Source organism: Lynx canadensis, chromosome A2 (assembly GCF_007474595.2).
Source record: "Lynx canadensis isolate LIC74 chromosome A2, mLynCan4.pri.v2, whole genome shotgun sequence".
Lineage (NCBI taxonomy): Eukaryota > Metazoa > Chordata > Mammalia > Carnivora > Felidae > Lynx > Lynx canadensis.
Window position 1 is genome coordinate 122,914,228 of NC_044304.2, and position 13,605 is coordinate 122,927,832.

At 41.2% G+C, this 13,605-nt stretch overlaps 1 protein-coding gene across 1 annotated transcript in view; it reads right to left on the reverse strand.

Moving 5' to 3' along the window:
- Window positions 1–13,605, reverse strand: part of PDE1C (phosphodiesterase 1C) — a 509,458-nt gene that overhangs the window by 380,948 nt on the left and 114,905 nt on the right. The window contains 1 exon segment of the mRNA XM_030308191.1: window positions 6,093–6,264. Within this exon segment, the coding sequence (XP_030164051.1) occupies window positions 6,093–6,264 (172 nt within the window).

Here is a 13,605-nt window from a genome sequence, read left to right on the forward strand (position 1 = left end):
TCTGACAAGGCCTTAATCTCATCCATAGCTGAGGGCGTTGGCTCAATGCAGTTCTGCTCTCTGCAACATATTCTTAGTAAGCTATGTATAGAATCATGAACACTTTTGCCAAAGCCCAAATAAGTCCATTCTAAGTGGGAAGAGAGGCGTATCAAGCCCCCAATGATTCTCTGGGGATTTAGCATGCTATTCTTCCAAATGCAAAATTATCAAAGCTTGGTAACTCAACCCATGTTGAAAGTCACACAGTTCAAGGTAAGTAACAAAAATGGCCAATGCACTGGATGGCTTCAGAATCTCTGCTAGTGTCTAAGGAGGTCAGGTCAGGACAGCCTTACTCATAAGGCACCCATGGGGCTCCTATTCCCACCCTGGGGTTCATTGCACAACCCAGTCACATAAGAAGGGGTCAAGGTGTGGAGGATCAATCCACTCCTAAACAGGTTTTTGGAAACTGGAAGAGAAGGAATTAAGGGCTGTCACATTCATTAGCTCTCTTAATCCTAGCAACAGTCCTATGTTGTTATTTTGGTTTCCATTTGTAAAATGAGGAAACTGAGATGCAAAACCATGACTCAAACCACATAGGTTAGAAGAGCATTTGCAAACTCATACCTGTAGTATTCCAAAGCCTATGGCTTTCTACTCAGAGGGTGGTCCTCAGACCATGACATCTCTTGAGAGTTTGTTTGAAATGCAGATTCCCAGGTTGCAACACAGACTTACTGAATCTGGATCTGAATTTAATAGGATCCCCAAAAGAATTCATTCATAAAGTATGAGAAACACTGCCTTTAAAGCGGTCCTATCCAAAAGCATGGGTGGATTAAAAACATAAATTTGAACGAGAAAAAGGATTTAGTACAAAAGAACAGGGTAGGTCTCACAGGAGAAGCATCAAACTATATATCCAAATTGCCACATCCAAATTAGCAGAGCCAATGATGCTATCTTATTCACCAACAACAAACCCAGAAGCCAAGGTGATGTGGCAGTAGTAGGACGTGGTGGAGAGGTCATAGCTTTGGAGTCAGGTGGACTGAGCTGAAATTTCTAGCTCTGCCACCTGCTGAGTGACTTTGGGTAAGCTGTTTGATCTCTCTGAACCTGTTTCCTGACCTGTACCACTGGGATTACAATACTCACTTGTAACCTTGGGAGATTAAATGAGCAAATGAATGTACAGTTCCTGGCCATAGCAGATGCTCAATAAACATCAGTTTCTTTGCCTCCCAGTGCAATCTGGACTGGGCCTCACCTTTGCAAATGTGCACACTAGAGGCTGGGGACAGAAAAGGCTCCCAGCAGCCAGTTCTTTCCTGTTCTCTGGGTCCTCAGGTGGCAGGTACTGAGTCCTATCACTAATCAGACTAGCTGGGCTTGTCCGTCTTCCTCAAGCGCCAGATTCAGCTTTCTCTCTCACCTCTTTTAAGAAAAACCTGAGCAGAACAGGCTCAAAGAGACAGGTCATGAAGAAGAAGGAAACCAGGCATCTCTGTATAATTCCCAGGAGTATCTATTTTCCAGACACTGAAGCTTTTTTTCCTTAGTTATGTTCCCACATTTTTCTTTTCAAAAGTCTCTGGTCTTGAAAGCAGAATTTTCATGCCAGAGGCTTAGCAAATTTTCAGAACCCACGGGGTCTGCACCTGGAGCCACAACACCCAACCTGATCCTATTTACTCTGTGTGTTTATGCTCAAATGCACGTAAGGTTTCCAGTGAGAGCTGAGTAGGAATAGGAGATTAGCACTTCCAGAGCACATTCTGGGTGCCAGATACTGGGCTTGTCTCTCTCATTTATATTAGCTCCTTTAAACCCTCCCTCCAACCCCAGGAAGTAGGCATCTTTATCCTTATTTCAAAGATGAAGAAACTGAGACCAGATTAGATAAATGACCTGCTCAAATTAACACAGCAAAATATTTCTGAGCTCCAGGGATTATTCAATATCATATGGTCCAGTGATTCTCTAACTGTGGTCCCTGGACCAGCAGCATTGGCACCACCTTGTTAGAAAGGTATATCCTAGGACCCCACCCAGACCTGGGGATGAGCCCAACAATCTGTTTCCATAACCCTCTAAGTAACTGTAATGCATACCCATGTTTGAGATCCACTGTTCTTGTCTACCCTCAGATGTGACAGTTAAGAGAACAGACACCCAAAGAGATGATGCAATTTGCCTTGGTAACAGAATCCAGACTAAAGCCCAGGACAGTCACTTTCAGAAGTCGAATTTTCCTAACTGGGTACCTTACAATGTCCTTTCCATGAGGAGTAAAGACTAAAGTCCATAGTAAAACAGCACAAAACTATGCTATCTTCCGGCGATATTGGCTGGAATTTGAAAGTGCACAAAAATGAGGAGACCCTTCCCTCCATGCACTGCTATCTTTCCCTCGAGACTCTGCTGAACCACATGCTCTGAGACATGGAACATCCCACGTCATCACCGCTGCCCAGCCAAGAGGAGGACTAGAGGGGAGAGTGTCATGGAACGTATTCAGGATGGAGACGGCATTTACACACACCTCAGCCATCAACTCATAAGCCTTGGAGGAAGGAGACCATGCCTCTCATTTTCTAGAATCCTTATTTCTAAATCTGTGTGCAAATTCTCACTTTCTGCTACACCCTCTCACATTATTGCTAACTGACATAAACAGACAGTGTTGACCACCAGTGGAAGTCATTTGGAAGGGGAGCTATTCTGAAGCCCCATTTGCATCACAGGCATGCTTTTTTATGTGCGTTTATACGTGATATATTTACTTGGGGTGGGATTCCAGGGGCTGATAAAGACTAGGTAGGATCTAAAGTCTACCCAAGCTACCCCTTGTTTCTGCCATTGGTGACCACCAATTGACAAGCAATTGTCCTTATGAGTTTGTATTTGAATTTAATCAGAACTATGGGCACTACCTCTCTGGGCCAGTTTCGCTATTTCTAAAATGGGCATCATCTTTGGGTGGTTAGGCCCATGCCTGGCAACATAATCCTATTGTTATTGTTGTTGTAACAGGGAGCCTAGGGGGAGTTTTAAACATACAAATTTCTGCAACTTTTTTGAAAAACACCTACCTTGGGGCGCCTGGGTGGCGCAGTCGGTTAAGCGTCCGACTTCAGCCAGGTCACGACCTCGCGGTCCGTGGGTTCGAGCCCCGCGTCGGGCTCTGGGCTGATGGCTCGGAGCCTGGAGCCTGCTTCCGATTCTGTGTCTCCCTCTCTCTCTGCCCCTCCCCCGTTCATGCTCTGTCTCTCTCTGTCCCAAAAATAAATAAACGTTGGAAAAAAAAAAAAAAGAAAAACACCTACCATTCATAAACGTATGAACACTTCCTACCTTATTTCTTTGGAAATAGAGACTGAAATTTACCTTTAGGGCAGACTGTCCCTTTAATCTAAAAGGAATTACGTGAATGGAAATATCATGCAAATACAAAACAAGCATACACTCTTTGTCCTGGGAGTGGCTTGTATGCAATCATCTCCACATACTTGCAAAGAACTAGAAACGATTTCTAGGGAAAGTGATATGAAGCATCTATCTGGTCCCTCCCTTTTGAGGATCCACATCATTAGAATAAGTCTGAGACATTGTGGTAGTGCTGAAGCCGGGTGTCAGGAAAGAACAAAAGAAGCCAGCCAGAGGAGGTATCACAAGAAAGAGGAGATCTGGACTGGACACCAACTTAGAACTTCACTGGGATCAAAGAGTCCACACTTAGTGTGAGACCCCATTGCCCTGGCAGGTGGCAGGAGGTAGAGCAGGCAAAGGGCTAAGTCTTTAAGCCTGTCCCTAAGCCTGGAGTCCCTGGGGACAGTCAGGGAACTGAGCCCCAAGACTAGACTTCCTAATAATTAGGCACATTGGGTTTACTGTCATTGCAGTATGGATCTTATTTGATAATAAAAGCTGATGACCATATTTCATGGCCCAGGATTCCTAATGCCCTCCAACTGTGAACAAGGAGAAAGAGAAGGGAGTAACCAAAATTGCCAAATCTTCCCAGATTTCCCAGAGTTACTAATACTGGGAAGTCAGCAATTCTCAGGGTTTTTCACTCTAGTGAAATGGCCGGTGAGGGGGAGAACACATAAGTGATATATTCCTATTGACATTATTTAAAATCCAGCTACAACTCATCTCTTTCTTTGCAATCCAAAAAGCATATAGAAAACAAGTGGCATTATTACAAGGGTAACCTTGATTCTGCTCTAATTTATATCTTGATAAATAAACTGTTTCCACATGTTAATACTTGGCTTGTGATCACTTGTGTACAAAGAATCTCACAATGATGTGACTACCACAGCTAAGAACAATTGCATTAGAGAATATTTACCCTCTAACATTCCCACTGAAATCACTTTTCTTCTTCAGAAGAAAGGATGGTGCCAGAATAACACACGGTTGTATTAAGGAGACAAATAAATGAATAACCAATGCCAATGGATTTCTAGCTTCAATTGCTGAAGGGTTGGCATATTTACACCTGCTGTGTTTTTCTTACTGCACCAAGTGTTACAAGGAACTAAAAATAAAGCCCGACCTTAACAAACATAATTGAATTTTTTTTCTGAAACCCAGACATTGATGCATAATACAACTAGCAGATCAAATGAAGTTCATGGTCATCAATACATTTTCTCTATTGAGGAGCATTGAATGCAAAGAGAAGAGATGACGGTAATAGAGTTGGCAAGCAAATGAGATGTTCTTTTCATGAGAGTGCCTCTTTAGCTGTTCCCTAAAGAGGACAATGAACCTGATCTCGGCTAGAAGGAGTAGCTACAAGAAGACTGCCTGTGAGGAGTGACTCCACCAGAGACGCTCCAAAATGAGAACACACAGCCCAAGAAAGCCATTTGCCCTCCCCTCCCCCACCAGTCATGTGCAGAGAATTGCAGGTTCATGGAAGTTATTTCTCTCTACCTGAGTGGGTTTTATTTTATGTAAAACCTCACAATGCAGTCACCAAACCCTTAGTAGGAATAAGAAAAGCATTTGCTTTGCAATTCTTGTCCCGCCACTGCATCAGTCACACTACATAAAGAAATCCAAACCCCTATTCATCACTGCTTTTCAGAGCTCATCTATAATTCAGTCGACACTAAGAACCTTCACACAATGAAACGGCTTTTACTGAGCGATTACACACATCACCTGGATGCAAAAAAGAGTACGTTTTTCATGGATGCCAAGAGTTGTCTAAGTGGTTTATGGGAGAAGAAAAGCAAGGTTTGTATGTCCTACTGGCCATGTGGAGAGCAGGAAAGCCTTATATAACGGAAAGAAAAGTGAAAGAAGTAAAATTAGGGTAACAGGGAGAAAGGAGGGGAGGAAGGCAGGATGGCAAAAAAAAAAAATTAAACCTTAATTTCTGAAAACAGCACTGCTGTATATTTCAAAAGTGAGTTTGAAAGACCCATTCGGGGGGAGGAAATCACTTTTATACACCATGTCCCGTACTCAGATTGATTTTTATGTGATACAGAGGAAAGGTAAGTGCTAGAGTCGTGACGAAGTGGAGCCCAAGACAAGAAGAAAACACGAGAGGCCTCTGCAGAAGACTCGAGACCAAATGATGAACAAGAACAGAGTCAGCAGCCACCTGGGAAAACACACAAGGAAGATCTTTGCTTCCTTTCAGGAGGCAGCAGCTCTCACATCTCTTATCACTTAGAAACCCTCCCCCAGCCAGAGACTCTAAAGACACGGGGCTGAATTCATTCCCACCACATGCTTTTTCTCTGTGCACTTATCTCCATGCGTCATCCTCTTTTGAAGCAAAAGACTCATTAATCCAATTCAAATTGCCAACATCAGTAAATCCTTTGCCTCAGCATTTAAATGCCAATACCAATTAAATACCAACAGCAACTTAACTACTGATGGGATCTGCGCTACATTCAGGAAATCCAGCCAGAAGTCCAGCTAGCATTAATTCCAACACTCCTTCATCAATTCTAATTTACTCAGTGCAAAAAAATGAGGTAATTTTCTGGCCACGCCGACGATGCATCCAACTGGATTGAAATAACTCGGCAGCAAATAAGAAGGAACAGATTGATTGCAATCCACCAAACCTGAAGGATGTCTTCACCAAGGCTTCTGGGCTGTCGAGCTGAGGCAATTCATCAGCTAAGATTTCTTCTGGTGGTCGGGGGTCATGGACGATGGTTGGCCGTGGCTTTTCCTTGGCATTCCCCGTGAGCCCGTCAATGAGGGAGTTCCACAGACAGTTCTGCGACTTAGACCCTGAGGTGTGAGGGGGAAAAAGTGTGCAGTCAATTACAAACCAACAGCGTGCCCTGCCTTACCCAACTCAGGATTTTCAGAAGCAAAGCAGGGAAACTTCCCTATTTCTCATGATCTCCTACATTCAGAGGGTTCCAAGAGATATTGGTCAGGCAACTTAGGGAGTAACCAGGACTTTTTAAATTTATATGCAGAAAATAGGCTAATACCCTGAATATTTTGACCCACAGCTAAATATTAAGGATATATATCTTGTCTCATTTCAGTGGTGATCAACTCCAACTCCTAATAGAGCTATAGGTATTTACTTATATATTTATTCAGCAATTGGAAGTATACAAAGGACTACCATTCTAGAGAAGAGTAGGATGTTAAGACACAAGTCTCCCTTATGAACTCAGCTTGCCTAAAGCCCAAGTTTCAAGACTCCATTCTGTGGAGACATCCACCCCACATAGGACCCCACCTTTAGAAACCAGAACTCTAGGCAGGTTGATCTTCTAGAAGATCAAGACCCAAGAAAAACTATACTGCATGTTTACTGATACTCTACCCAACAAACACTTCAGTCATATGAGATGAATGTTAAAGGCAAACATGAAGTGGAAAGAAGTGTCACAAAATAGGGCAACCAAGGTCAGTATCAACAGAGATAAATTACATTGATATTACGTACAATTGATATGATGTGATGAAAATGGCACTTTAACTCTGTGGTCTTCTTTCCCAAAACACATAGCCCCAGTGTATTAAGCATGTTTCTAGCTTCTATAAACTTGATGCTTTAACATCTGCCCTACATCCATACATTCTTTGTTCAGGACAACTCAGTAATGTATCTGAGTCACCTTGTCTTGGCTTCCTGCCTCCTCAGCTCCCACCTCCTCCCTCCTCTCAACTCTTCAGAAGGAGTCCTTCTTCCAGGGGCATGCTTTTCAAATACAAACCAAACAAATCAGAGCCCATACCCCCAACACCTCCCCCACTGAGCTTTTGCACTCTAGACCACTATTCACTTGCCCAACTCACCCCAGCCCAGGTACCAGAAAACTAGGGACAGCCCCTATGCCCCAGAGCCCACTGAAACTATTCAAACTAGCCAATCCTAGGCCTGCTTACCCTGCCTTGCCCATGACTCCCTACAGAAACCACAATAAAGACTCTTGCTCACATTTTCCTCCACCCTAGCTCTGCCTTATAACTGGCCCCAATGCTTCTCAGCATGGCCTCCATGGTGCGACATGGACCCCCTCTTCAGAGACCTGCAGGTATTAAAAAACTATCTTTTCAATGGCAATCATCATCAGATTTGCTGGCCCTACCATGCCTAAATAACAATAAAAACCTATCCAAGTACCCAGTCTAGTCATGGGGAAAACATCAGACAAATCCCAACTGAAGGACATTCTGCAAACACCTGACCAATACTCCTCTAAACTATCGAGGTTATCAAAGAACAATGAAAGTCTGAGAAATCATCACAGTCAGGAGGAGACTAAGAAGACATGATGACTAAACACAATGTGGTGTCCTGATGGGATCATGAAACTTAAAAGGACATTAGGTAAAAACTAAGGAAATCTGAATGAAGTATGTACTTTGGTCAATAATAATTCATCACTATTATTTCATTAATTGTGACAAATGTACAATATTAATGTGAGATTAATAATAGGAGAAGACTGGCATGGGGTATACAGGAACTCCTAGTACTATCTTTGCAAATTTTCTATAAACCTAAAGCTGTTCTAAAATAAAGTTATTATAAAAATACAAATAAAATACTATAAATAAATAGCTATTATAAAAGAAGTCTATGAGCAAAAATAATTTTTTAAGCGGAGCCCGATGGTATTACCATTACTATTACCCAATTACCACTGGCTTATGCCAGTTATGCTCTTCCCAAAGGAAAGAAAGTTTTTATCTTTGCACAAAGATACTACTGGGTTTCCAAGTCATGCACCCATAGAGCTGTGTCCATCCAGAAGGGGTTGGCTTTTTCTACCCAATCCATGCAGATGGAGTATCTTTATCTAATTCACACAAAGACTCTTTATGGGGCCTAAGGGGGTGTGCGTGGAGAGGTAAAAAGCACTGCCAGCTAATGCACATTCATGTGATAGGTGGGCAGAGAGTAAGTCTGTATGCACATGGGGATGTCTCCCCAAGACTCTAACCAGCTACCTGAAGCCCACAACAGAAGAAATCACCTGAAGGACAGCTTTGCCACTAAGACCAAAAGAACTTCACACAAAGGAGAGCATCTCAACAAAGATCCCTGAACCTTTACCAAGGACACAAATGGGTCAGCACAGAACTCTTCCAACAACCACAGCTATGACTGACCCCCTTAGGATGTCCCACATCCAAATTACTTTTGTATGAATCAAGAGAAAACTAAAGCACACTAGTGCCAAGAAACATATGCCTCCAACTCTCGAAATGCAGGACAGCTTTTCTGAAGTCCTAACCAAATACCTTAACAAGATCCAGTCCTATTAATGAAGGTCTGGTTCTATGTTAATAAAGGTCTGTTCTATGTTAACTAAGGTCTGGTTCTAAGAGGAAGAACAACAGCAACAGCCTGTTTTCTTAAATTTGATCTAAATGAAGGCTTTACAATAAACTCCTAGCCCATTTCCCTTCAATCTTTTATTTATTCATTCAGTATACACATGTTTAATTCCTCACTATGTCAGGTTCCATTCTGGGCCCTAGAAATAGAAAGATGAACCCAGAAGCAATCACAATAAATGGGCAATGCACCATAACTAAGGGCAGATGAGTACTCTAGGAGGCAGAGAAGGGCTCACCCACTCTGCTTCAGGGCCCTGGGGAAATCTACACAGAGAACATCACATCTGATATGGTTCTAAAGCAGGAACAGACCTTCAGCAGATGAGAAACAGAGAAAAGAACATTCAGGGCAAGCAGTATGTGCAGAGGTTCAGAAGATAACAAGGTAGCTTGTGAACGCTGGAGCAAAGTGAGAGGCGATAAGGTCAAAGGCTGGTTGGACAAGTTGTAAAGTGCCTTGAATAAAATGCTAGTCATTTAGAATGTCTTTTTTTTTAATTGCCTATAATTTTATTAGCCAAAGAAAATCACAGATGACATTTAATAGAATGTCTTCTTTAGACCAAAACACAAACAAAAAAACAAAAACAAAAACAAAAACAAAAACAAAAACAAACAAAAAAAAAAACTAAGGCCATATCTTTGTTTGAGAAAGGAGACCGGCACACTATGGAGTGGTGAACTTGTGAAGAATAGCATGGCCACGTGAAAAGGTCGGTGAATCCATATCATCCGTAGATGAAATAAAGTCTTACATGGACTTATGACTAATTCTTAAGTAGATAGAGATGAGATTAATAAATTACAAACTCATGTAAAGCACTAATGAATTCATAATAGGGTTTTCACCATTTTCTCAGTGAATGAATCAGAAGGGTCAGGTGACCTAAGCTCTCTCTCCATTAGGGGAGACTGTTATTGATCTCCGCTTTAATTCCACTGTGGTCTGAGAGCAGACATTGCATGATTTCTAGTCTTTTTAATTTTTGTTAAGATGTGTTTTATGGTCCAGAATGTAGTCTAATTTGGTGAATGCTCTGTGTGAGTTTGAGAAAAATGTGTATTCTGATATTGTTGGATGAAGCAATCTACAGATGTTGATTACATCCAGTTGATTGATGGTAAAGTCTTTTTTCCTTTTCAAATAAATTTTATTTCATTCATTAAAACAACATCTATATACATAAAGAGTATTATATGCATACAAGAGTTAGTATATGTTCAGGATACAGATCATTCCCAGGCCCCTTGCAATAACTTTATGGTGCATTCCCTCTCACTACCCAATCCCAGAGATGAGGAAATCCTTCTAAAGATTTATGATGATACTTTGGAAAAAATATTTCCAGATATTTTTCCACATTAGCACCTAAACAACTATCCATTCATAAGGATCATTACTATTAAAATTGATTTGTGATAAAAACTTTAGAGAGTAAAAAAAAAAACCTTATAGCAACTTTTTGATTAAAAAAACTTTGTGTTTATTTCTGAGGGGAGGTTTCAGATTTTTATTAGATCTTCACCGGGTCCATAATGCAATACAAAAAGATATATACCGGGGCACCTGGGTGGCTCACTCGGTTAAGCGGCCGACCTCAGCTCAGGTCATGATCTCGCAGTCTGTGAGTTCGAGCCCCACGTCAGGCTCTGTGCTGACAGCTCAGAGCCTGGAGCCTGTTTCAGATACTGTGTCTCCCTCTCTCTCTGACCCTCCCCCTGTTCATGGTCTGTCTCTCTCTGTCTCAAAAATAAATAAATGTTTAAAAAAAATTTTTTTAAACAAAAAGATATATACCTCTGATTCAGAGACAGATTTTCCATTCCACTAGATTGATGCTGTAGTGAATTCAACTATGTTCTTGCTGATTTTCTGCCTGCTAAATCCATCCATTTATGAGAAGGGTGTTAGAGTCTCAACCTGTGATAGTGAATTCATTCTATTTCTTTTTGAAGTTCTATTAGTTTTTGCCTCACATAGTTTGACACTCTGTCATGTTAGGCACATACACATTAAGGACTGTTAGGTCTTCTTGGAGAATTGACCCCTATTTCATTATGCAATTCCCTCTTATCCCTGATAATTTTCCTTGTTAGAAGTCTGCTCTGTTTGATGTTAATGTAACTATTCCTACCTGCTATGGATTAGTACTAGTATGGTGCATTCTTCTCCATCAATTTACTTTTAATCTATATGAGTTTTTATATTTAAAATGGGTTTCTTGTAGGCAATTATAGTTGGGTCTTGTTTTCTAATCCACTCTGACAATCTCTCCTTTAATTGGTGCATTTAGACCCTTGATATTCAAATGATTATTGACACAACTGGATTAATATCTACCACATTCATCACTGTTTTCTATTTTTGCTTTTGTTTTTTGTTCCTATATCTGTCTTCCCTTGTTTTTCTGCCTTGTGTCATTTGAACTGGGTATCTTACACGATTCTATTTTCTCTCTTTCTTAGCATATTGGTTTTAGTTCTTTTTTTTAATTTTTTAATAAAGTCACCCTAGAGTTCACAACATACATTTACAGCTAATTCAAGTCCACTTTCATATACCACTTCAAGTCCAGGGTGAGTACCTTATAATAACAAAATAATCCTAATTCCTCCCTCCTGTCCCTTGTATAATTGCTGTCAGAGATCTTCAGAGGAGCTGTGTGTGATACTCAGAATTATCCTCCTGAGGAATGGAAGAAGGGAATATTTATATGCAAGTTCTCATCCCGGGGACGAGAACCCCACAGGGTATTATAATTATAACCCCATAGGGTATTAATTCTCTAGGCTTTTTGGGTCCACTATGCATGACTGTGGGACATCATCAGAGAATCCCGACATAAATCCAGAGAATCAATTAGGCTAGAGCTTAGAAAGTGGGCCAAGAGGATGTGAAGCTGGGCTCAAGAGGTACTTAATACACAGAGTTCCCACACAGTTTTAGTATCCTAGAAAATACAGCCTGAATCCCCATCTGCTACTCATTCCTGCCTTAGAAGGGTCACAACGGCCCTTTACCATGGCTCTTCCCAAGGCAATGTGATATGGGCCTTTTGGAGTTGAACTCTGAGAGCAGGAAAGAACACTTCCTCTGATTCTCCACAAACGTGGGCAGAGCACTCTCCAGGGATACTGGAAGGGTCTGTTCTGACAAAATGAAAAATAAAAATTCCCCTGCTCTGATTTATTTTAAGCTGATTTTGAAAGCATGAAATGTTTCTGACTAAATACAGGCAAAAATATGGAAACAGATAGAGTCACACAGGTCTCTCTCAATAATATCAAAAACCCCATGAGGGAAATCAGAGATAAACTAAGCCTTCAGGATACCAAAAATAACGTGGCTCAGGTGCAGGAGATGAGCAACTCCACTCAGCCCACTCAGTGTCATCTGCTTCTGCCCACTCCCCTCCCCTCCCCACCCCTGCTTTCCTGTCTCCTTTGACTTGTTTCTGACTCTCATTTGAAGCTTATTACATTCTCCTTTTCTGTTATTTCCCCTCTGTCCCTGTGATAAATCCTCTCCCTTCTCCTCACAAAGACAACTTCTCACATACCCCATGAACCCTCCAGATTGATTATAAATCTTCCAGACTCATAAACTCTGGTAGCAGCATCTGTACCACTGAGTTTATCAAGACAACAAGTCCTCAGATTCAGATGTAACAAACATTTGTTCGGTGGTTGCTATGTGCTGGATGTTATTAAGATGTTATTAACCGTCAAATCAACCCTTCAAACTAAATACTATTAAAATACTATCGAATGCTCGGGCATTAAGACTCCAAGAGATCAAATAACCTAGATCACAGAGTTAGAAAACAACAGACTGCTTTGACCCAAAATTCTCACTCCCCTAATCCAGGCCTCCAGGTGATATATCACACTGTTTATATTTTATTTATGAGTAAATAAACATACACATAATGTAGCTCAAGCAGAATGCTCCACGCTTGTTATTATGAAACATTCTTTTACATAAGAAATAAGATACACCGTATCTGCAACTGGGGAGAGCCTTGATCTTGTTAAGTCTCTTGCAGGAAGCAGTTTGCAGCTTCCTTTAAAGAAGGAAGTTCAGGGGGTGCCTGGGTGGCTCAGTCAGTTCAGCATCCGACTTCGGCACAGGTCATGATCTCGCGGTTCATGGGTTGGGCTCTGTGCTGACAGCTCGGAGCCTAGAGCCTGGAGCCTGGAGCCTGCTTCGGATTCTGTGTCTCCCTCTCTCTCTGCCCCTCCCCTGCTCACGCTCTGTCTCTCTCTGTCTCTCAAAAATAAATAAATGTAAAAAAAAATTTTAAATTAAAAAAAAGAAGAAGAAAGTTCGGGCTGCATGGGGAGATGAATAATGCAAGGTAAGTGTAATGAGTTGAGAAAAGACTTCTTAAGAAAGAAAATGAGATGAGAAGGTTCTAAATCAGAAATAGCTACAGATTCATTCTTAAGTGTGTCTAATGGTGCCAGTCTGATAAACTGCTAGCAGGAAGAATCCAAGGTGATGTGGTGATCCTATTTAAATCTGACAAGTGACTTATCAACTGGGTTCCTGATAAAAAAAAAAAAAAATTGCACAAAGATTACACTGGCAAAAGGCTGAGAAATCAGAGTCTTGCAAAACCACAGAGGAAAGAGGAAATTTAAATCTCCAAAAAGGTAAAAAAAAAAAAAAATTCTTAGAAAACATCAATGATTCTCAAAATATCTGTGACATGGGTTTGTAGGTATCTCCCCCTTCTGGGGAAGATAAGGGTCCTGAAG